Below are 25063 nucleotides of genomic sequence, written 5' to 3'. Positions count from 1 at the left end.
TGAATGAGGAGGATGTTTCTAAATCCTCTGTTCTGTTCCATGGATCTACATACCTGTATACCAATACTATCCTGCTTTGTCATTGTACCATTGTAACATAATTTGAAATCCAGGGTTGTGATGCCTCATACTTTCTTTGTGTTGTCCAGGATGGCTTTTGCTATTCTGATCTGTCTTCTGTATGAATGTTAGGGTTGTTTTCTCTAGTTCTATGAGGAAATGCCAGTGGTATTTTGATTTAGATTGCATTAAATCTCTATATCAGTTTTGATAACTTGGCAATTTGACAATATTGGTTCTATCTATACAGAAACAGAGCATATCTTCCCATTTTTTTTCTGATGTCCTCTGCAGTTTCCTTTTCAGAATACCATAGGTTTTTGTTGTGATGGTCTTTTCATTTCCTTGGTTAGGCTTATTCCTAAGTATTTAATTTTTATTGATGCTATTGTAAATAGCATTATTTTCCAAATTTCTTCCTTGGCAACTTCATTATTGGCATACAAAAACTATTGCTTTTGCATGTTGATTTTATATCCTGCTACACTACTGAATTTGGTTATTAATGTAGGAGTCTGTTGATGAAAGTTTTGGTGTCTTCTATGTAGAGATTCATGTCATCACAAGTAATGATAATTTGACTTTTTCCTTTTACAGATCCATTTCATTTTTTGCCTTACCTGATAACTCTGGCAAATGTTTCAAGGACCATATTGAATAGAAGTGGTAATAGTGGACATTTTTGTCTTGTTTCTGATTTCAGAGGGGAATCTTTCTGCTTTTCCCTATTTAATATATTGGCAGTAGGTTTGTCATAAATGACTTTTATCAGATTAACACTAATAAAAAGCTAGCTGTGCTAAACAAAATGATACAAAAAAGAATTACTATTTTTGCAAAGAATTAGAGTTCATGAAAAGGTAACAAACAGAAATCACTGGTTGTTTTTGTTTGTTAAGTCCATTATATGTCTAGTTATATCTTCCTTGGGCTTGCTGAGCCCCTCATTGATCTTGGAGGGTTTTCTTGTTCGTTTTTTGGGATGGTTTTATGTACTGTTTCATCATTTTGTTTAATTCAACTGTTTGTCATTTTTTTCCTCCCCATTGATGGTCCATGGATCAGTTTTAGGGGAACTGAGGTTTTGGAGGCATTTTGTTACCTTGTCTTCTCATGTGTGGGCGTGCGTGTGCACATGTGCACCTGCTGAGGTTTAGAGGTCATTATAATAGATTTAATTGCTAGTATAGAGTTAGTGTTTCTTTTCAATGATGTGCTCCTGGCATGGCTAACTACACCTACAACCATAGGCTTTTGCCTCTGTTCAAAATCCAACAAATCCAACCAACTCTGTTAATGCAGGAGAGGAGGACTGTGTGTGATTGGCCCAGCAACAGTTCTCTGGAAATGAGCCACAGTATTGTTAATGACATCAAGTCAAATCAGTCATTAGCATACAGTAAAAACTAATTAATATCAACAACTATGCCACCCTGGTGATGGCAACAACATTAGAAACAATAATAAGTGTCAAAGACAAACCGGATATTGACATACCATAAGAACCAATTAAAGATACCATTGTACCACATTAACCATAAAAAAGATCTATAATTATAATGTAGACACAAAGATGAACCAATATTGATAAATACGTACTAATTGAAAAAACCATACCACCATTAATAATACAAAAGATTTTAACAATAATAGCATGCTGTCTAAAGATTAATAAAGCTTAATGTACTGGTAAAGATAAAGGGGGTCAGGAAATGGGAGAATAAAAGAAATGTTTTGAAAAATAAAGGAAGATAAAAAGGAGAGAAAAGTGAACTAAAGAATCCTATTAAGAGTAAAAGTATTAGAATTAAATAAAAGTAACAGAAAAGAATAAAGAAAAAGAAAAAAAAGTAAAATTAAGAAAAAGAGAATGAAAAAAGAAAAGAACCCCTCAAGAAAAACAATGAAAAAAAAAAAAAAAAAGAAATTAGTCCAAAAATGTTTCCTCTGTGTTTTTGAATGAGTAGTTTCTTCTCAGGGTCTGCAGTATGAAAGTTATCATTTAATGAATCATGCGTCTCCCATTTTTGCATGTGACTGCTGAATCTTGACCCATGTACCCTACTGAGAGTGATCATTGTTGGCCACCCTAAAGCTACAGTCATTCTGAGAGCTCCCAGATTCTGTGTTTCTCTGTACCTCAAGTCACAGATTTCTTTTCCAAGCTTCATGGTTTGTGGTTGATGTACCTACCACCTCCCTTTGCTAAAGAAGCTCCAATGTCCATATACCCCCGAGTATGGCAAGTGTCCAGCCACTCATACTGGTAGATAAAGAAAGCAAACACACCACTGACTTTTGTGCTGGATGTAGGCAGGGGGGCCAGGTTTCAACAAGACCTTTAGAATTAAGGCCAATACTTTCAGACTCAGCCTCCCCTGAGGCCACATAAAAGTAATCTGGCTTTTCACCACCCTGTAGCCTTTCCAGCCTAAGCTTAAACTTCTTGGTCTAGCCTGTGTCCTCTCTAAGACTGTCTCTCCTGGATGTCTCCCTCCTAATAATTATGGTAGGGTGACACTAGAAATCCTGAAGTATAGTTGTTCTGCAGTTCAGTCTTAAACAACTAACTCCTCCCCAAATGGCTCCTGATAAAACTCTTAAATATGATAGGCTGGATTTCTGCAACTGGATTTCTTCTTCAACTCTAATTTGCCATGCAGATGTCACTTTCAGAGTAAAACCTCCTGCTGTTCTTTTAGTTTATAATACCTGTGGGCTTTTCCTGGGGCCAGTGCCGCTAGCCTGGTCAGTTGTTGCTCCCTGGAGATGCTGATTCTTTCTGGCCTTACCTGGTATCTGTGGCTGGGATGATCTTTTCAGACTGCTTTGGTTTTCTTTTTCTTTATTGTGTTCTGTTTCTCCAGCTTCTAGTGTTTCTAGTTCTCTTGGCAATTCTTAGAAATTGCTTACTTTTTTCCTCTTTGCCAAGTTTCCAGGTGTCTTAATTCCATGTCTTAAAGAGCCTGTATTTTGGTGCTGGCCATTCTTAATCCCCCCATGTGGCTCTATAAAACAAACCTGAGGAAAATTGTAAAAGCTTTCTTAATGACATCCTTCCCTTTTATTCCCAAGAATAAACTACCAGCCAACAACTTTTCCACTAGGAAGATACTAAACTTCCAGTTTAGTCAACAGTGCATATCAAATGTCTGCTATGTGACAAGCATTCTGTAGGACTTAGAAAAGTAACAATAAACAAACAAAAGAGGCCTCATCTGGCAAGAAGGGAAGGGCTGGGGAGATGGCTCAGTAGAATAAGCACTTGCCTGGCAAGTGCAAGGGCCTGAGTTCAATCCCCGGTTCTGCCGAAAAAAAAAAGAAGGAAAGGGATTAAATAATGGTGTTAAATAAAATTAAGTAAATTATTAACAATTAAGTTCTGTTTTGTTGGGGGTTTGTTTGTTGCCTAAAATTCCATTTCAAGAACATGGTAACCTCTATAACTCTTCTCTACAGCAGTGCTTGGCAGTGCTCACAACTATGAACTGCACCTACAACCATGAGTTGCAGTTCATGAAGAAGACCAGGAAGAACTTCTGAAGGATCAAGGACTTAATGCCCAATATGAAGATTGAAAATATTTTCTATGTGAATGATGCTCTAGAGAAATTAACGTTTGAGGAATTAAGAAATGCTTGTTAAGATAGTGTGTGTTGGTGGCTTCCTGCACAAAGCAAATTGGCAGTGTGGAAGATATCTATTGGCCTTCCTAATGTATATTCAGTCTATAGGTTTGCTGTTGGAAATATGGCAATTCATTCTAAAGTATGAATTATCTGGAAGAAGTGGTATCAGATTTGACATCAACTGTGGTGTCTACCTGCTGAGAACCAACTTGTATGGAAGTGACATCCAGCTTTTGAAGGAACAACTGGCCTAAGTAATCTTTGAATGCATTCCTGTCAGGGTGGTTCCAAAGAGGTCATCCCAATGTATAACAAAGACCTGGAGGAGGCCTTGCATATGGGTGTGGACAACACACCTGGGCTGAGGACAAGGTGAACTGTGAGGAGTACAGAAGGATGATGCAAGCTGACTCCAACAAGGTATCAGTGAGGACCGAAAAAGGAAGTCTTCCTAAGCTAGGACCCCTGGATGCAGGCAACCGCTACAAAGAAATCCAGGTAGCTGACTAGATATTCAGCGAATATGCTCTGAAGAAAATGGGCATCAATCACAGGAGATAGGTGTGGATAATGTTCCATAGTAGCAAGTGGGGCCTGGTCCACCAGGTAGCAATGCACTAATAGCTATGGAAAAGGCCACAAAGAGAGATTATAGGCAATGAATGGCAGCTGGCTTGCGCTTGAATCACCTCCCAAGAGGTCCATGACTAACTGAAAGGAATGGCACCTGCTGTCAACTGTGGCAGGGTCAACTGCTCTCCTGTGACTTTTTCATTTTTCCATGCTTTTGCCAAAGTCTTTAACACAACCCCAATGACTTGGACCTGCACATAATCTGTGATATTTCCCAAAACATTGCCAAAATAGAGTGGGTGCTACTAATGGAAAGGAAAAGGTCTACCAGCACCTTCCCTCCTCATAAGCCACTCATCACTGTGGACTACCAGCTCCATGGAGAACCAGTGCTCACTGGTGGTACTATGTTTTTAACAACAATGAACAGAGTATGACTGAACCTTCTGAATCACCTGTCATGGAGCAGGCTGGTAGATGTCATAAAGAGCTACTAAATATGAAGGGTTTTCTACTAAATATGAAGGGTTTTTTTTTTTTTTTTTTTTTTTTTTTTTTTTGAGGGGGGAATGGTAATTTGTGACTCTTCCCTAAGTAATACATGATCTGAAACTAGAAGACCAAGCTAGCACAGAGAGGAGTAACTTAGCAGATGAAACAGGATGCATAAAGAGCCCTCCCAGTTTTTGTAATTTTAGATCCTAAATCTGTGCTGCTAACAATGTTGGCCATTAAGTGCAGAGGGTGTGGAGAAGGTTACAGTTGGCACATGTCTCTTGGTAAGATACAGAGACCATAGATACCCGTGGAACCCAATGCAGTTGTTCCTCAGCTGCTAGAGGAAAACTGTGTTGCTTCCTTTCATATATTTTTCAGACTCCACTCTCAGAGCAACACATAATCTCCACTCATGTCCTGATCCTGCCTTGCACTGTACATAGCACTCTTTTCCCTAGCTGTGTCTGTAGCTGTCGTTTGTCCTTCTTACATGAACCTCAGGAAGCATGCCATGGATCCTCCCACCTGCTAAGACTCACACATCTGAGGGGGTGGGAAGAACTAAGTGAGCAGGCATTCTAGCTCTTTACTCCTGCCAAACACAGCAAGTGTTTAACAGGATCACACTCCCCTGCCATATGTTCATACAGACACTTATTCATACACATTTTCAAACGTTTTATGTACATTCTGCTCCTGAGCCCTAAGAAATGTAAGTAGATATCCTTGACTTGGGAAGTACATCATTGCCTTTGCTTTAAATCTTTCTCTGAATTTTAAATGAAAAATAGAAATAAATGATGAAAAATAGAAAAAAGAAATGGCTAGGTATGGTGGCGCACACCTATAATCCCAGCACTCAGGAGGCTGCAGTGGGAAAACTGCCATGATTTCAAGGCTGGACTACATACCAAAACCCTGTCTTTAAAAAAAAAAAGCTTTTTTTCCTCCACTTCTCAGTTTTCTTTTTTTCTTTGCTCAGATATTCAGTCTTAAGGATGTTCCTCGCTTACAACTGTTACCCATTTGCCAGGCAGATTGTTAAAATCACAACCCAATTCCTGGCAGGAATTTTGCCGTGATAAAACCACAACATACTGTTTTATACAATAAATGGACTCTAGCAGAAAAAATTTAGATATAAACCAACCTCTGGGAAAAAGAATGCCCCCTGACAATACATAATAATTTTAGAGTGAATTTATCCTTATTTCTGACTAAACATCTTCAAAGTGGTTTCTGAACCTTATAAATTATAATCTTGAGATAAAGCAGACATGTGCCAAGTCATCTGTCCTGTCTAACCTCCTCCAACAACCCCACAATGACCCTTTCATGTGGTTTGAATATGGTTTGTTTCCTGAGACTTGTGCTAGAATTTAATCACCGTTGTGAAGTATAAACAAGTGTTTACAGTGCAAAGAGCTGGCAGTGTGAATGTAGAAGCCATCAACACGTAAGTGGGAGACAGTGCTATGAGAAGGAAATTACCTGAAGGAATTGAAAACTAGAATGAACTTTTGAACAAGCAATAATTATGAAATGAGCAAGAAAATTCTAGGAAGAAAACCATGAAGGAAGAATCAGAGAAGCAGGTAAAAACTAGGGGGAGTAGGAACACAGAAGCTTGAGGAAGAGGAATGCCAAGGATGCTCATCAACAGTGTCATCCTATGCAGAGAACTCATAACAAGCACAAAAATGCATTCATTGATTTAATCAGTGTGATTGCATTTCATCCAGTTGCTGTATGAAGAATAAATGATTTGTTTTGATGTATTTAGTCCAGAGTCTACAGAATCTCACTACACAGATTAGACTCATAGTGATCCTCCTGTTTTCAGCCTCCCAAGCACTGAGATTATAGGCACGCACCACCACACCACATCTAATTGCTGTCTCAGCGCACCCAGGGGGCAGAGCCGGCATGGCACATTCGGTCCCTGCATCTGCTTAAGCAGGCACTTTAATCTACTAAGCTATCTGGCCAGCCCTAAGATTTTTGAACAAAATAAAGACTTAAAAGTAATGTAACAAAGAGGTACCTCAGGGTGGTGGAAGAAGATGGTTTTTAGTGAGGATATACCTGAAACAAGATTAACTATGACTTAATAATTGTTTAAGTGGGTAGATGGAGATTATTTGTGTTAAGGTTTGTTTTTTTTGTTTTTGGACTGGCTCAGGCTGCGTTAAGGGCAGCTCTGAGGATTGAACCACAGTATCCTGCCCCTGACTGCGTTTGCACAAGCAGGTGCTTAAACAACTGAGCTAAGCAGCAGGCTCCCTGAGATTAGTTATGTTAATCTTTGCTTTTGGATGTGATTGATTCTTTCATATTTTTGTGATTGATATCTTCTAGGGAAAAATGATGTAAAAAAAAAAAAAAATCTTCCCCCAACGGGTAAATCCTGGAGTGGTAGAAAATATCTGCAATAAATACAGTTGACAAAAGAATTATATCCTTTCTTTCACAGCAACTATTGAACAGTAGCCATCCTCTCCACTTTCCCAGCCATAGCCCTATGCTATCCTATGCCTGTGGGCCTCAACAAGAGCCACAAAGTGACTAAGAATGCGAGCAAACCAAGGCACAGCCGCCATTGCGGACACCTCACCCATACACCAGGTTTGTGCAGGACATGATCCGAGAGGTGTGCAGCTTTGCCCCCTACAAGCAGCATGCCATGGGGCTGCTCAAGGTCTCCAAGGTCAAAGGCACCCTCAAGTTCATCAAGAAAAGAGTAGAGACACACATCGACACCAAGAGGAAGCTTGAGGAGGGCCAGGGAGATAGCTCAGCAGAATAAGCTCTTGCCTGGCAAGCGCAAGGCCTGAGTTCAATCCCTGGTTCCAAAAAAAAAAAGAGGAAGCATGAGGAAATGAGCAATGTGCTGGCCACCATGAAGAAGGCAGCTGCCAAGGACTGAACCCCTCTGGGATAAAGCTTTGCAGAAAGTTAAAAAAAAAAAAAAATACAGAATATACAAAATGTATAAAGGATAACTATAATTTTTTTCTTAAGGTAGCAATCCAGTTAAGCAATCAGCAAAAGATTTTAACAAGTACTTAACAAAAGCTAATCAGTTTAACAATAACCTACAACCTTTGGACCAACTAAAAAAGTTAATCAAATGGCCTGTAGATAGATGACAGAGGAAAGCATGGTGGCACACACCTGAAAGTCCATCACTTGGGAGGCTGAGTCACTAGGATTACTGTGAGTGATGCCAGCTTGGGCTAAATAATGAGTTTAAGGTCAACCTGAATTACAGAGCGAGACCCTGTCTCAAACAAACACACATAACATGATCTCAGCCTCATTAATCATTGGAGAAAAGTAAATGAAACCACAAAGAGATGTCTATAGACTCACTGGAAATATATATACTTATACATATTTTTATAGATTTATATTTTCTATATAATATAAAATATTAACACATGAATCAGATGTTAACAAATATTAACATACTAGCAAGAATGTGAAACAGAATTCTCATACTGCAGGAAAGGATATCCATTGTTAAAATTTTATAAAACTTCCAGTGTCTATCAAAACTGGACAGAGGATTTCTCAAAAATGTAGAAATTCTACCCTTGACAGATATGTGAACATATATAAACTAAAGTCATATAAAAAAATAGGTGAAGTCATATAAAAGAATTATGTATAGTACTATTATTTGTAATTGCCAAGCTAAAGTCATATAAAAAAATAAAGTCATACAAAATATGTATAGTGCTATTATTTGTAATTGCCAAACACTGGAAATAAGTGTAGTATCCATCTCAACAGAACGGTTACCAAAACTGGGGTAAGTTCATATAAAATAAAGTAGTATGCTGCGTAATGACATTTCAGTCTGTGATGGACCACATATACAATAGTGGGCCCTTAAAATTATATCACCTTGTGACATTATAGCCATCCTAGTTTGTGTGAGTACACTGTGTGATGTTCATACAACAACAAAATCACCAATAGCTTTTCTCAGAACATACATCATTGAGCAGCTGATTCTAGATAGCAATTAACATGAATAAACTACTGGCATATATAATAGAAGTGAACCTCAGAAATACAATTTTAAGTGAAAGTACACAAAAGACTCCATCCTATATGAACCCATAAATATAACACTTAAGTCTATGACTCGAAGTTATCACAGAAATTTCACTTGGTGGGATAGTGACTGAAACTAGATGAAGGCATCTGGAATGTGTGACCACTGTTGTGTTTCTCAGTAATGTGTTACATGAGTGAGTTGACTTGGTGAAAAAACATCTGCCTATTTGATACTTCTCCATTTTTGTAGAGATGCACTACCTTTCAGCACAAGCTCTAGCTAATGGGAAAAGAAAAATACATTTTTCCTGAATGGCTACAAGTGTTTAAAAAGGAATAATGAGGGAACTGTACATTTGCTCCATGCTTTTTTTTTGTTCCAGTTCTCTACTTTTTAGCCAGCTAATACCCAAGAAGAAGCATCAAAAGCCCTCTCCACTCCCCACATATGATTCTCACTATAGGAATATTATTTCAGAAAACATTAATACTACACTCAGACTGTGCAGCAATCCTCAGATAAACAATGCAGCTTACACTTAACACCACATTCTCCTTGGCTAAAAACTTCTAAGTGGTTTGCACAAACTCTGGGTTTCTGATTGCCAGATGCTATATTTTTTAAATGCATTTCTCCAAAATAGGTTGGTTAGATACATCCTTGCTTAGCGTTAAAGGAATGCAACTAAAACGATTATCAAAGGCTTTCCCACTCACTAGCACTTGTAAGATGTCCTTGTTCTCCTTTCTGTATAACCAAATCTGGTGTGTTGTGCTGTAAGCCACCCTTTGCTTTGGCGTATGACTTCCCATCCTTTCCATAGCTATGAGAATACAGCAGAGACTGTAAATCCACCCTTGTTCAGGAACAGCAGGAAATCTGCCTGACCGAAATGGAACAAAGCTGCTCTCGTGTCTCCTATTCTCTTGTGGAGATGTTCAGGGCAATGAATTGAGTTTGGTGCTGAATTCATGAGAACAGTCTTTAATACCTTACAACTTACAAGTTTCTCTCTAAATAAAAAATGTACTTAAGAATATGCCACTTTGATAAATAATGGATATGTCGTATTTTAGGAGGGGTTTTTTTGGGGTTTTTTTTTTTTTTTTTCTAGCTCAGGCTGCTTTAAAGGCAGGTCTGGTGTGGCTTGTGAAGCTAAGATCAAACTGTGGTCCCCTGTGCCTGACTGAGTTTGCCCAAGCAGGCACTTTAAATAACTGAGCTAACCCACAAGCCCTCAAGGATATGTTGTATTTTAAAGAAGACAGGTTATATTCAGACTAGCCTTTTCCAAGAGATGCATGTGTGACTCTGCTCCTTCCTGAAGCTGGTGACATAGTGTCCAGCAAATTGTCCAGACGTGGGCTTTCAGGGCTTGCTTTTGCTGTGCTGCCATCTCCCTGCTTGCTTCTCAGTGGATCCAGCAGGTGGAAGGCTTATAGATTTTTGCAAACGGACCATATCTTTTTTTAGATGAGGGTGCCGATTCATAACAGGGATATCAATAATCTAATGCAGGAGATTGGACTAAGGAACCTTTAAATCTTCTGATATTCAGATTCTATTATTTTAAACGGGAAAACTGGAAGAGACATACTCTTTCTTTCCCCCCTCAGCAAATAAAGCCAGGTGCTTTCATAGTAAAACTACACAAAGATTCATCACAGTACACCAAGTCCAATACAAATAACTTACACAACAGTTTTAAAAGCCTCAGCCATTGCTGTGTACCATATTTTGAGAGATGTCTCTTACTCTGCTCTCTGGCAATGTTCCAAGCATGGTGGTGCATGCCTGTAATCCCAAAACCTGGGAGGCTGAGGTAAGAGGACTGCTGTGAGTTTGAGACCAGACTGGACTACATTGTGAGATCCTGTCTCAAAACAAAAATAAAACAAAACAAAACAATACTTCTCTGGCAATAAAGCTGAGAGCTTGAAACAGTTTGTTCCAGAAACCTGCTGCTCAATGACTTGGCTCAGAATTAAGCAAAAATAAAAGAGCACTTAAGTGATAAAAACCAACCACCCCGAAAATACCAGAAATCTTATTCTCTGAAATCATGCTACTTTGTCTTTGTGAAAGGTCTTCAAATAGAAACACCAAATAATCATATTAATTATAATTACATAACTCCAAATAATTTATCTGTGTGGCAATATGCCACAGACCCTCCATCAGCAAATAGAATTTTTTTGTTTTTGTTTTTGGTGCCGACGACTGAACCCAGGGCTTCCAGCTTGCTAGGCAAGCATTCTACCGCTGAGCCAAATCCCCAACCCTGGAATTCTTAAGACAGAAAAAAGTTTGTAGAATTTTGTAACATTAGTGACACTGACTAAAAATATGCTGCATATAAGTCATTTTTTTAATATTTATTTATTTTTATTTATTACATTTATTTATTGTGTGTGTGTGTGTGTGGCCAGCTCAGCCCACCAGGGGGCGGGGCTGGCTGGCATGTGGTGCTGGAGGATTGAAACGCGGTCCCTGTGCTTTGCCAAGCTTGTTTCAAGTAGGTGCTTTAGACCACTGAGCCATCTCTCCAGCCCCCATATAAGTCATTTTTATATCATACAATTGATCTCATGTTTTATGGTTAAATTGGCGAAGACTGCTGGGCATTAACCCTTTATAAGAAAGACATGGAGCAAGATTTCTGTCCTTCTAACATAATCCCCACAAAATGGGTTTTTCAGGAAGTAGAAACTTTTCCTTTTGATAAAATTAGTAACATTCTGTCAAGACTAGCGTTGTCCAAGGGCTTGAGGCTCCATGAGGATGAAGGTGTCAGTTCTCTATTTTTCTTTTAAGGATAGAAGGAACACCTCCCTGCTTTGGCTGACCTTCCTCTAGAAGGCTTCTCCATTATTCTATAGCTTCCATATATGCAGTTCTTATAGACTGGAAAGTTAAATACCTACACTCACTCAAATTATACATATAGTAAAAATAAATTTCAGAGAGTACATGTGAGTCTCTTCACCTACCCAATAGATGCTCCATGAATGAGAAAACGTGAGTGCCCAACTTTGGCCTCTTTGGGTTTCTATCTTTAAGCTTACTTTCATTCTTCATTATTAGGTAAACATGACATAAATTTAGTAAGGTATCCTCCATGTTAATACTATGAGTATATTTTAAAATAGACTAAATAAATTATTCAAGGGCTGGCAGTGTAGCTCAGTGGTAGAGCAGTTGTCTGGTCTATACAAGTTTCTGGACATAGTCCCCAATGCTCGGGGAAAAAATTGCTCAAGCATCATTATTTAACATTACACACAAAATGTATACTTGATAGTCATACTTAGTCCCATCATGCACATAACCTAAGAGAACTTGACAATACCAAGTATGCAATTGTACACTAACATAAAGGATGCTTGACTTTAAAAAGGCAGGTTCCTATAGGCATCTCTTCCACAAATACATATTTCTGAGAGAGTAAAAATATGGTAGAAAAAGCCCTCATACAGTCATACCTGGATGTTGCAAAGAGACCACAGCCAACCTGGATTAGCTGACACATCTTTAAAGCTGTTAGGGGGCATACACACTGTTGTCCACACACTTTTGCACTTGAATTTTTTTCTCTGAATCCTGAAGATACAGGAATTGGAAAGCTGCTCTTCAGTCACTTATTATCCCAGTTGTCTTGAGTTCTTGATCATCTATTAAGTCAAGATTCCTCAGATTCCAACTGATATTAATAGTCTATTGTACTGAAACAGTAGAAGTTTTTTATCAGAAGATACTAAAATGTTAGATTAACTAAATTGATCATAAATCAATACGTATTACTATCAAAGAACAAGAGTGACTAAAATAGATGGTTCACAATATTATTTTAACAGTTAAATTTCAGTACTATCAGATCCAGTGGCAAAAAAAGACATATGTTTCGCTTTGGTGTACATAATAGCCCTTTGGTAGAGTTTTAAGGAGTAATAAAATGGTGGCCAAGTGGAATAACAGAGGACAGCAAGGAAAAAGATTATACAAATAATCTGAAGGCTCTCAAATAATCTAAAGAATAGATAAAAAAGAAGTATGTACACAGGAAAATAAATTAGCATCTTTGTCTTGGAACTGGCCATAGACATTGTCATCTTTGTCACTAATGGTACTGAAGGGAAGTAAAAATATAATCTTGTTTTATCTGATAGGTAATAAAATGTTGGATAAAACATTGGAGACAAAATGAAAATGTATTCTTAAAATTCAGATCAACAGTTATTTACTGAGTATCTATACTGGATCTGTAATGTTAAAGATATAAGTAGATTACAGCTCTAGTGAGCTCAAGACTAGCCTGAACTACATAGCAAGACCTTGTCTCAAAACACCAAAAACATGACTTTCCCCTTTGCCCCCAAAAGGAGAATCAGGGCCAAAAGCCTCAGAGGATTAAAGCACCTGCAAGCAGGCGCAGAGGCTGGGGGTTTAATCCCTGGGCCTGCCGTGCTGGCCCCACCCCCAGAGCGGGATTGAGACTGAGTATGGTGGTGCACGCCTGTAATCCCAGCTCTTGAGAGGTTGTAAACAGGCAGATCACTACAAGTCTGATCTAGTAGTAAGACCCTGAACACCCTGTAGACCTAAAATAAAAAAATAAAAATTAAAAAAAAGGTCAGAACACAAGGAGTACTGCCTATAGTTTTCTATGTATTCAAGTTAGCTTTGAACTGTGTAGCCAAAGCTGGTCTTGAACTTGTGGCGATCACCCTGCCTCAGCCTCCCCAGTGCTGAGCTTACAGGCCTGTGCCATTACACCTGGCTTGCAGTTACTATCTTAAATGTTCTGAAGTATTAATAAAGGTCAGTAATTGCTGGTCCTTACTGCAGTTTCCAACCAACCTGTGCATTTTTCAGACTTTATGATGACTTAACAGACATTTAAAATATACTTCTAATTCTGATTTTTTTTTCAGGCTAGCAACATGTAGTACATTCTCTGGACAATACTGGGTAGCATCAGTGGGTTCCAACTCTGTAGTTATGTAACACATTGTAGTGTGCTGTGTCTCTAAGACATGAGATTGGGTATACTATCATTTGGTTACCGGGAATCAAACTCAGGACCTCGTGCTTGCCAGGCAGGTGCTGTGCTGCTACACTATATCCCTGGCCTAAGATTGGGCATACACATGCATTTCTCACAGTCTCAATTTATGATAGGTTTACTGGATCATAACCTCACTGTAAGTTTGTGAGCAGGTGTTTTTCCATTAGTGTTTCAAAATAAGGCACAATGTGCTATACAGAAAATAAAAGTGCTTTGTCAGTACTGCAAAAGCAATTCAAAATTAAATAATTTCATTTTCTTACCAGAAAGGTCAATTAAAGATTTACTTTTATGGCAAGGCAGTCAAATAATGATTTTTAAACGCAATTGAACTTGTATACTTTGAAGAAAAAGACTGATTAAAGAGCTGAGATCGGAAAATACAAAGCAAACTTGGAACACCTTACATCTGAAAGTGAGTAAGTACAAAAAAGATGGAAAGGACAACATAAGAGCAGAGTTAGAAGTGCTCCCATCAGCCATATTTGGTGCTGGTTGAGTATCCAAAGCTTAAACACATGGAATATTGACCAAAAGCAATCTAAGCCCAGTCATATTCCAAGTGTGGAAGTAATATGGAAAAAAAGTGCCACCGTATAAATGAACAATGATGGAATCAGGAAATCCTCACATTACAACTTGTATTAATGATTCAAAGTATCATGAGTGGATGTTAAAAATGCTGAGAAGAGGAGCAGGATATTCACGTGATCTTATAGATTCCCCTTAATCATAAAGTGAAGCATCATCTTACAATGAACAGGTAAGGCAAGTACTCACTTTAGCCAAATTGGACATCGCCAACAATGGAACAAGCTGGTCTCATATGCCCACAACATCATACAAAAGTGAGTATCATCTAAGCAATATTTTTTTTTTTTTTTTTGGTATGGGGCATAGAACCTAGGACCCTGAGATTGCCAGGCAGGCGCTTATGCCACTGAGCTATTTCCCAGCCCAGCAATATTTTTTAAATTTAAATCTAATCATGAAAATATAAGACATCCAGAATGTGAAGCATTCCATAAGCCAACTGGAATTTACTCCTCAGAAATGTCACTAATAACAGTATTTACAAACAAAAAATGGCATGTACTCTATGAAAACAAAAGTAAAGTTAATGCACAAATCTTGTGAGTTCACAATGTTAACAAAAGAGAACTGGAATATACATTGGGAGCAACTGGACTATATGGGTTGTATATTAGATATTATTGAATTAGTGTTAAATTTCTTGGGTGTAATAATGATTTAGTGGTTATGTAAGAAAATGTCCTTGTTCTTATGAAATACAATAATGTGAAAGCATCATGATGACTCAAATCTATTTTCAAAAGGATCAGGAAAATGATTTAGCTAAAAAAAGATTAAAATATGCAGAGAGGCGATAACAAAAGTAGTAAAATTTCAATGTGGTGAATCAAGCAAACAGATGTTTACTGTTTCCAACTTTTTTCTCATTTTGAAATTTTAAAAAAAAGGCAAAGCATATAAAGGTATCTACGTGTCACTAAAATGTTAGTTGATTTTATTTAAATAAATGTGTTAAGTACTAAATTATTTACTACTTACTAAAAATTCTTCATGAAATTGTCGTTAAAAAAGATAACCATAGTAAAAGGTAGATGGACATTACTGCTGGCCAGCGTCAACAACAATTTCTACCTTTTATTTTCTTCCCCCAGTCTAAAATGTCTGACTTACCTGTAAAATTAATAGAAAACATTTACCTTATCAAAAACAATTTAACATTGGAAACCTGTAATCTTCTGGTTTTAAAATAATTTATTTCATAGGTCTGTTTAAATTTCATGTCTCAGAGCATACATTATTTAACCAAGAGGTGCTGAACAGAGATTGTAAAAAGGGAGGAAACATTTAGGATAAGAAACCAGCTCAATTCCGTAAGAATTTGATCCTACTTTGTAAAGTTTTACTAGGATAAATTTCTATCATACTTCTTTTGTGCTTACAAAAAACATTAACTTCTGAATTTCCAATGTTGTAAATAAAATTTTTACAATTAAGTATGCATTCAATTGACATACAAGGCAACCAATAAATTCAGTCATCAACATTAGCATAATGTGTATTTCCTGTCACTGCACTAACATTAAACTAAACTTCAAACCACAAAAACATGTGACTAACATTAAAAAGGCAAGCTGTAAGGTACCCAAAGCTTATAAAGGACAAATTGCACATGGTTAAGATGGGACATCATTTGACAAGGGCTGGTGTGCATATGGCTGCTTTTTCTTGTAAGAAGGCCACCGGCAAACAGGGCAACAGTGTCGGCCTCCGGCCAACCACATCACAATGCAATTCTGATGGAACACATGACCACAAGGCAACCCCATTAGCAAACATCCATTTTCAAAATTCTCTAGGCAAACAACACATTCAGTACAGTGCAGCATATCAGTAGGCCAAGCTAACCAATCAGGTTCCATATCTTCACTAGTGCTATAGGATCCATAGTATGGCCCCTTTCTTTCATAGGGGCTGGTCTGACAATACTTATTGGCACATGAACAAGCCTCAACATCACAGTGACTTGCTCTTCCTGGAGAATTGTGAACTATGCCCTGTTTATCTTCAAATGCTTCCTTCTCACTGCTAGAAGTGTCTGTGTTCTCACTGTCTGAGTCATTCTCAGTATCTTGAGAACCCTCTGACATTTCCTCTTCAGACTGGATTCCAAGACACTTAAATCGCCACATTGGTAAGTTTTTTATGTAATCAGTTGGTATCAGAGGGTGAAGCCAAAGGTCAGGGAAAGCTAACCGCTCCAAGAATAAGTCGGGGTCTTCGTCCCAATCAGATTCTACAGGAAAGTTCTGAAAAGAAGCAATCGGGTGGAAGAGGTAGCTGGTGTACCAGTCCCACAGGCTCGATAACCATTCTAAGTTATTGGCATTGACTTCATCATTGTTGCTGCGCCGTCTCTTCTTCTCAAAGTAGTCAATTAGTAAACCATGTCCAAGGTACGTACTAAGAAACAGGGCTGGGTGTGAGGAATAAAACATCCAGTCGGCCCTTACCCACGAAGCCAATGTGGTTGTATTGGAATACCTTAACAATTTTAAGCTATATTCATAAAAGCTATCCAAGTAAGGGAGCTGTAAAAAGCCCAATACAGGCAGCCAGGAAATAATTAACAGGGAATTGTATGTCCCTAAAGTGCTTATGAGAACCACAAATCGCTTGATGGTAGCTCCTTGAGTAATAAATAAGTCCATCCAAGCCATAAGATTAACTAGAACCAAGCTCAAAACAAACAGGTCATTTACTTCAGGTTGTAATGAGCGCAAAAAAGAATCCATGGCCTGAAGAGATATAAATTCACCTGTGTGGTTTCCGTATCTGTAAATTCCTTCAGGAGTTCTAAGTATGTATGATGGCATGTTATATACACCAATATCTGTCATATAACTCTTGTTGTCCCAATTCTCCACATTAACAAAAATAAATTCAATTCTTCCAGTAAATTTTATACTTAGTGCAGAGAAGAAAGCTGGCGGTTGGTCAAGGTTTGCAAAAAGGTATATTTTTACCCAGTACTGATCACTTTTGTTCCATTCTTCTTTCAGATGTTCAGCATTATAAATGGTTTTGATCCGAGAAGCCGCGTGAGCAGTTATCCATTTAAAAATGTGCTCTACTTCAACCTTACGTCCACTATACTCTTTAAGCATGACTTTCCCTTTAGAAGTACTTGTTTGTGGAACAGACATAATGAGTGTGGATCGCACCCAGCCTCTTCTCCTGCAGTATCTGTAAGAGAATAAACTGTAAGTGAACAGCTATGGTAATGCACAACTTACTATCCCTGATAAGTTTAACACCTGAAAGGTACCGTTTCCTTCAAACTGTGACTCCAAACACCAAATGGCAGAACCAGTGTATGGTAGCTGTCTAAGGAGAAGAAGCAAGCTTTTTAAAAAATTTCATATTTCTGTTTCTATTAAAATTTGTTTTAAAGAAAGTATATCTTGAGGGTTGGCCAGACAGCTCAGAGACTAAAGCACCTGCTTAGGCAGACACAGGGACTGGGGTCTGATCCCCCTGCATGCTGTGCTGGCCCCACCCTCAGGGCACGCTGAGATTGAGACTGAGGCAAGGTGTACGGTGGCATGCACCTGTAATCCCAGCATTTGAGAGGCTGAAAACAGAAGGATCACTATGAATCGGATCTGTGTCGAGAGATCCTGTAGACCCTGTACTAAATACATTTTTTTAAAAAATCTTGAAAAATCTTGAGTCAAAAAATCAGCAAATACTATACTTAGTCTCTTATGTACTTACTACTATATTATGTGCTAATAAGATAAAAAAAAAAATAAAGGGAGGAGCTAGGGAGATAGCTTGGCAGTTTAAGCACCTGCCTGGCAAGCACAGGGACCCAAGTTCAATCCCCAGCACCACATGCCATGCTGGCCCTGGAATCTGGGGCATGTGTGGCAGCCCTGAAACCATGTGTGGTGGTGTACTCCCGTAATCCCAGCACTGGGGAGGTTAAGACAGGAGGATCACTATGAGTCTCAACTGTGTAGTGAGACTCTGTATCAAATTAAAAAATAAAAAACAAAGGGAAGATAATTTCTGCTCACAAGAAATTTAAAATCCCATTACAAAGACAAAACATATACTACTATATATTTCATTTCTAAATAATGCAAAAGAAGTATACAGAAAGGACATATTGGAATTTGAGCAGGTAAAAACTTCATGAAAGGTTTACATCTTAAAGGATAATTAACATTCATATGGGCAGAGAACAGAGAAACAAATAGGATACCCTACATGATGAGTTCCTGAACTGGTGCAAGATCCTTGGGGATAGATAACATGCCCTATCATTTATTAACTGTTATAATTTAAACACAAAGTGTCACCAAAGACCCATGTATTGGGCAATGCAGCAACATTCAGAGGAGGGGCTAACAGAGGTCATTGGATCATGACGATGCTAACCTCATCAATGGGTTAATTCCATGACAAATTCACAGCTAAATAGGTTCATTAGGAGTTGGGGCCCAGCTGGAATAATTAGGTCACTAGAGACATGCCTCCGAAAGATGTCTTGTCTGTAGCTCCTTCCTCTCTCTCTGGCTCTTTCCCTCCTACTGTTCTCCCTGGCTACCATGCTTTTGTGTCACGGTATTTCTGTTTTGCAGCCTGCTGACCATAGACCACACCCTTGGAAATCAAAGCCTTTCTTCCTTTAAGCTGATTACACAGGCATTTGGTCACACTGATAAAAAGCTAATTCATAACTTAAGCACCTACCACAATCCCCAACAATCAAGCACTGTTTCAAACAATCTGCACAAGCAACAACCCAGAAAAGAGGCACTGCTAACGGCATTATTTTACATTTCCTTTTCAATGGAGATCATGAAGAGGAAACAAAATATTAAGTGCAAAAATGATCCTCATTTTATAGCAAATGTAGAAGAATTTAATTAAAAGTTAATTAACTTGGGCTGGTGAGATAGCTCAGTGGACTAAGTGCCTGCTTAGGTAAGTGCAGGGATCAGGGTTCAATCCTCGGAACCACATGCCACACTGGCCCTGCCCCCCAGCACACTGAACGGGCCATAAAGACTAGGCATGGTGGCACACACCTACAATCCCAGCACTGGGGAGGCTGAAAACAGGAGGATCGCTACAAGTCCAAGCTGTATAATGAGACCCTGGACCAAACACATAAAAAAGTAGATACATAAATAATTAAAAAATAAAATTTAAATTAATTAATATTTAACTGAAAGTTAACTTTTTTTTTGAAAGTTAATTTTGAGTTAACTAAGGTAATTAAGTAAAATCTAACTAAGTCATTTGTTTAAGATTTATTCAGTAGATTTACTTATTTTTTTCCTTTTGGAAATGAATAGGTTCCTAACAGGGGATTTGGAATATTTATCCATTTCCCTCTAAACAATTAGGTGATAAAAATACCTATTTGTAAATACCTGGAGATATGTGTTATTAAAGCATTTTGTTTTGAAGGATTTTTTTTTTTTGGAGAGGGGCTGGCTCAGGATGCCTTCAGGGCAGGTTTTTAGAAAGGCTTGAGGATCTGAGGATTGAACCATAGCAACCTGAGCCTGACTGCTCTGTTTAAGCAGTCACTAAACAACTGAGCTAATGGGCAGACCCCCAGCATTTTGTTTTGAAATGTTCTTTTCCAAAATCTACCATATAGAATTTTATGATACATAAAATTTATCTCAACAGTTATAATACAGAAAAACTACTAACATACATACCAATTTGTAAATGGATAGTACTGTCTGATTTTTTGACAATACTGACGTAAAATTCACAGACGTTTACTTAGTAAGCATGGATTATACTTTTATTTAATTAATTTAGCATATTACATGATGATGAGATAGGAAAACCTTGACATATGTGGCATAATGTTTTATGGAACATTACTAATATTATCTCAGAAATTTTGTTGCATAATTGAGGATAAATGTTCCAGGGCAACCTGCTCAGGTACCCCTTCTGTTCCTCTCTCGGACAGCTTTCTTTCCCCCAATAAATATTCTGCTCTTGAAATAGTAATAATAATTTAAGATAAATGAACATGTTACATCTTAAAAACAAGGTTAGTAATAACCTGCAAACTATCTAGAGCCTTAGAATCACAGGATTTTGACTCTTAGATTTTTGGTGATAGATTCACTCCCCCAGCAACATATATTCCATTAACATCAGTCTTATTTCAACTAAATGATTTGAAACATACATATTTCTCCCATCCAAGTACTAACCAGGCCCGACCCTGCTTAGCTTCCGAGATCAGACGAGATAGGGGGCGCGTTCAGGGTGGTATGGCTGTAGACTGAAACATACATATATCTAAAAAATACAAAATCTTCAAATCCTTTCATACTATATGTCCAATATAAACAATTCATTGATGTGAATTCTATTTTTACCGTCAGGGCTGGCAAGATAGCTCAGTGGTCTAAAGCGCTTGTTTAGGCAAGCTTAGGCAACCACAGGGACCAAGGTCCGATCCCCAGCACCACATGCCGCTCCAGTCCCCCCTCAGGGCAGGCTGAGTCAGCCACCAAAAAAAAAAAAAAAAAAAAAAAAGGTTTTTCACCAAAAAGAAAAAAGAATATTAAAACATTCTGGCCGGGGAGATAGATCAGTAGAATAAGGACCCTCTGCCTGCCTCATAAGCACAAGGTCCTGAGTTCAATCCCCAGTACCACCAAAAAGAAAGAAAAGACTATTTTTAATCCTTATCAGAAAAAAGTAGTAAGTCAAATGCATATAAGGAAGTGCCTTACTTATATCTTTTTCCATATTTGGCATCATGCATATTTCAAAATAAATCTCACTTCACGGATTTGCAAAGAAACCACTCTTATTTATAAACACCAAGCTATTAATATATATTTACCTAAACACTGGTCCAAAGAAACCTAGAACACAAATATAGTACAATATATTAATCTTTTTTTGTTTTGAGACAGGGTCTCTCTAGGCTGGCTTGAAACTTGCGGCAATCCTCCTGCCTCAGCCTTCTGAGTGTTGGGATTACAGGTGTGTAATCACACACAGCTACTATATTAATTTTAATTAATTTTAATTTAATTAAATTAATTTTAATTAATTACCACCACACACAGCTACTATATTAACTTTAAATTCCATTGCTAAACAAAAATTAAGAATAAATGTAATATTTCCAAGAATGTTGTATTAATTTACATCAATATAAAAACTTTTACTGACAATTCAACAAAGAAGTTTTTTAAAGGTCAGACTAAATTACTGAGCATACCATGAAAACATTCTTTAGTTCTTAAAAACAAACCTACTGGGCTTTTAAGAGACCTTCTGAGATCTCAGAAAACTTTTGAAAAGATAAGAAATACGGCTAGTGCATTTTGGTAATCCTGTTTCTGGTGTGATAATGCCATTTCCTGGACTCCGGGGCTTTTCGTGCTTATTCCATGGCCCCTCATAACCTGTCATTCTTACCTCCATCAATCAGTCTAACTCCTGCCTACCACTCAGCTCTTGCAATTTCCACACTCTCTGTCTTCTCTTAATACCATGTAAGCCAACCCATCTATATATATACACATAAATGCCATCTCTCCTCTTACTTTCTCAAAAACAAAAACACAAACAAAATCCAGCAGAATGTGCACCTGGCAAGAACAGACCTTTGAAATAGATCTCTTGCTTGAGGAGTAAGAGAGACAGCCAAATAATACCACCCTGCTAGGTGTGTACAGGGCAAGAAATTAAACCTGCTACCACGGAGCTCGGGCTATAGCTCACCGACACAACACCTGCCTGCCAAGTGTGAGGTCCTGAGGTTGATTCTCAGTACCAGAAAAAACCTGCCATCACTGCTCAGAGTCAAAGAAGCCTAGAAATAGTGGTCCTGGCTGCTCTTAGTGGAGTAAAACATGTCAAGAAAGCAGGAAAGCACCCAAAACGGAGACTACAGTCAAAGAAAGCAGGATGGCCCATAGGTGACAAGGTTTTGGCATTTGTTTTTAAAATCTGAGAACAAGAAAATGATTCTATTATTCAACATATAAAAATACTTCCTGAATAACACTATTCCCTGCTCAGTTACACCTTCATTGAAACTTTGAATACTTTTCTCCATGCTTTATCACTTTGCTCTTCTGTACCTAATCATTAAAAGAAGAAAAACAAAAACAACACTAAGTGCAGATTCTATAGCAAGAACAGGGCATATTCCAGTTGGAAGATTTTTCAAAGGAGGAGACAGGAACACAATGGTATTGCAACCGACTCAGTCACCATGCATCAAAATCATCTGTGTGATGACAGTGAAAAAAATGAGGGGATGGAACCCGAGGTCCCACGCATGCTACACAAGCACCCTGCTGCTGAGCTACATTCCCGGTGAAAGATTTAAAAAAATAGTAATAATAACAAAGAATTATAGCTGCAATTAAGAACAATGACAAAACTCAAAAAGCTACTCAAAAAGATTTTGGCTTCTTTTTTTTAAAGGATAAGCATATTACTGGGCCAAGGATATAGCTCAGCAACAGCTCCTGCCTGGCAGGCATGAGGTCATGAGTTCAATTTCCGGGACCAAAAAAAGAAAAGAAAAAACAAAAAAATGCTGCTATGCAGTTTAGGGTGGTTTTGAACTAGGTAGCCTAGACCAGCCTTGAACTCATGGGGCTCTTGCTGCCTCAATGCTAGCATTGTAGGCATGTGTCACTATGCCCAGCTTCAAAAAAGATTTCTAAGCCATAAATAAGAACTGGAATTATTTCAAGATTAAGAATTTTGAGAAAAATATTGGGAGGTAGCATGTATGTACCTCTTTTCCATTCCTCAGCTAGTATAGACAAAGAGCTTTTTTAAAAAGCTAGAAAATTTTGCATTACGATTTACTTGATGATAGTTCTGACATACTGTTTTATAAGATTACACTAAAACAACTACTATTTCATTAATTTTTCCATGCTAGATTGTCTTCATTTTATGTTGTGTTTAATTCTTTACTGCTCTCTAAAAATTAGTGTATTAGACTTTAGGATGTTTAACTTTTATATTTTTAAAATCTGTTTTTTAAAAAAATATTTAACTTATTTATTTAGTGTGGGGTTTTGCTACACAGCTTGAACTCATGGTGATCCTCCTGTCTCAGCCCCCTCAGCACTGGGATTGCTGGTGTACACCACCATGCCCAGTTTCAGTGGCCAGCACAGCATGTGGATTGAACTCAGGACCTTGTGCTTGCCAGGCAGGCACTTAGACCACCAAGCTATCTCCCCAGCCCCTAAAATCCGTTTTTGACATTTCCTAATATATTTATAAATTTTAGTGTTTGAAAGGTTTAGTCTCATTGATTTTTAAAAAATGAAGACTGAATATTTCAGTAAAACAGTAATATTAATACTTTTAGCTTGACCTGAAAAAATATCTAAGTATCAGCACTATTACTTGTTCTTGTATTGTAATATCAGTGGAGAATAAAAGATCTTTCTCCTAGATTTGATCTAAGGACAACAGATTCAGTGGTAAAATCTTTGGGAAATGAAGGACAGAAATAAAAGTTACTTTTCATGAAAACATTAAGCATAAACTGTAAAAGTGATGGGTATGATCAAGATTCTGTGGTGAAGGTAAAAATGGAGCTTTTTGGGGAGATGAGACAATTTTGAGCTAGGGTCTTGCTAAGCAGTCCAGGCTGGCCTCAAAGTCTACGTCACCTAGGCTGGCCTTGAGCTTGAAGCAATCCTTCTGCCTCAGCCTCTTGAGTGCTGGGATTATAGAGATGTGCCACCACACCTGCCTGAGATATGTTTTACATATGTCACATGTCTGTTCTGCAGGAAACAAAACATTTCAAATGTGCTCATGTCCTATTAAATATTCACTAAATGGATAACTCAATGAACAAAAGAGTGCAAATTATAATTTGGTGATACTATAAATGGAAATAAAGGAGCATTTTGAAGAAGTAATGGAGTAATAAAACAAAAAATATGACAGATTGGATACTGAAGTACAAAAATAAAAATGCCTTCAAGAATTTTTGTCTAAGAAAATGGGAGAGAAAAAAAAAAAAAAAAAAAACCCTAAGGCACAAATTGTTGAGTAAAGAGAAAATGGGTAAATGTGATTTTGGGCACTAGATTTTAGGGATAAAAGACATACCCACAGATAGCTGCAGAATTAGATGGAAATGAGCATGGAGACACAAACCAGAGGTCAGAGGTACCAAAAAAGAGTTAGATAGCAGTGACTACAGCCATTTGGAAAATACTGTCACAGAAGAGAAAAAAGTCTGAGGATACTCTTAAAAGATGTCCCACAAAGCACAAACGTAGAAGAGCCAGAAAGAAAACTATTTCAGAAAGCCAATAAATGCCAGTTTAATAAAAACTACTCACCAAGTACCTGCATAAGTAATGGTGTGCTAAATATTGTAATTTGCTTTTAGTTCAAGTAGGCTTCTAATATCACATTGTTCATTCAACAAGAAAAATTCTGGGGGCTGGAGAGATGGCTCAGTGGTCTAAAGCACCTACTTGGAACTAGCTTGGCAAAGCATCAGGGACTGCGGTTCAATCCCCCAGCACCACATGCCAGCCAGCCCCGCCCCCTGGTGGGCTGAGCTGGCCACACACACACACC

The 25063-nt window shown here is 38.0% G+C and overlaps 2 protein-coding genes across 2 annotated transcripts in view; both read right to left on the bottom strand.

Moving 5' to 3' along the window:
• The window catches only part of Chmp3 (charged multivesicular body protein 3), an 84994-nt gene that overhangs the window by 47051 nt on the left and 12880 nt on the right, over positions 1 to 25063 (bottom strand). The window lies entirely within an intron of this gene.
• Positions 15657 to 21336, bottom strand: LOC111813055 (E3 ubiquitin-protein ligase RNF103). The gene is made up of 2 exons (XM_023702920.1): positions 21321 to 21336; positions 15657 to 17668 (listed from the first exon to the last, which is right to left on the bottom strand). The coding sequence occupies exon 2, from the start codon at positions 17626 to 17628 to the stop codon at positions 16099 to 16101; it is 1530 nt and encodes a 509-aa protein (XP_023558688.1). The 5' UTR covers positions 17629 to 17668; positions 21321 to 21336; the 3' UTR covers positions 15657 to 16098.

Source organism: Octodon degus, unplaced genomic scaffold (genome assembly GCF_000260255.1).
Source record: "Octodon degus isolate 3935 unplaced genomic scaffold, OctDeg1.0 scaffold00162, whole genome shotgun sequence".
Classification (NCBI taxonomy): domain Eukaryota; kingdom Metazoa; phylum Chordata; class Mammalia; order Rodentia; family Octodontidae; genus Octodon; species Octodon degus.
Note: the sequence above shows the minus strand (reverse complement) of the source record. Positions and strands in the feature narration are given on the sequence as shown.